The sequence below is a fragment of the Calidris pugnax genome, unplaced genomic scaffold, assembly GCF_001431845.1.
Source record: "Calidris pugnax isolate Ruff unplaced genomic scaffold, ASM143184v1 scaffold697, whole genome shotgun sequence".
Lineage (NCBI taxonomy): Eukaryota > Metazoa > Chordata > Aves > Charadriiformes > Scolopacidae > Calidris > Calidris pugnax.
Window position 1 is genome coordinate 32,192 of NW_015091374.1, and position 408 is coordinate 32,599.

Here is a 408-nt window from a genome sequence, read left to right on the forward strand (position 1 = left end):
CCCGCTCGAAGGTCTCCTGAGGGATTTTGGGGGGCACCGGGAGGGGGGGGGACACACACATGGGGTGGGGACATGGGGGGAGCCACCCCACATCACCCCCCACCACCCCTTTGAGGACATTCAGGTCCCCCCTCAAAGGTTCTGAGATTTTGCCCCTTCCCACCACATTTTTTGGGAGCCCCCCCCCCAAATTCCTCATATTTTGGGGTGCCCCCACCCTGGAGAAGATGAGGGGGGGGGTCTGTACCTCGAAGCGGGGGTCCCACTCGTCCCGCACCCCCTGGTAGTAGAAGTTGTCCCCGAGGGCGAGGACGAAGTCGGCGCCGAGGTCGGTGGCCGCTCGCCCCATGGCCGCCGCCGTGGCCACCTCGCGGGGGGTGGCGAAGGGGGGGTCGGGGACCCCCCCCC

General features: G+C 67.9%; 1 protein-coding gene across 1 annotated transcript in view; it reads right to left on the reverse strand.

Moving 5' to 3' along the window:
* The window catches only part of ACP5 (acid phosphatase 5, tartrate resistant), a gene marked incomplete at both ends in the record, with an annotated part of 3,095 nt that extends 2,692 nt beyond the window's left edge, over nucleotides 1-403 (reverse strand). The window contains 2 exons of the mRNA XM_014961367.1: nucleotides 6-16; nucleotides 248-403. Of these exons, the coding sequence (XP_014816853.1) occupies nucleotides 6-16; nucleotides 248-403 (167 nt within the window). The remainder of the gene's footprint in view (nucleotides 1-5; nucleotides 17-247) is intronic.
* Nucleotides 404-408: the final 5 nt, after the last annotated feature.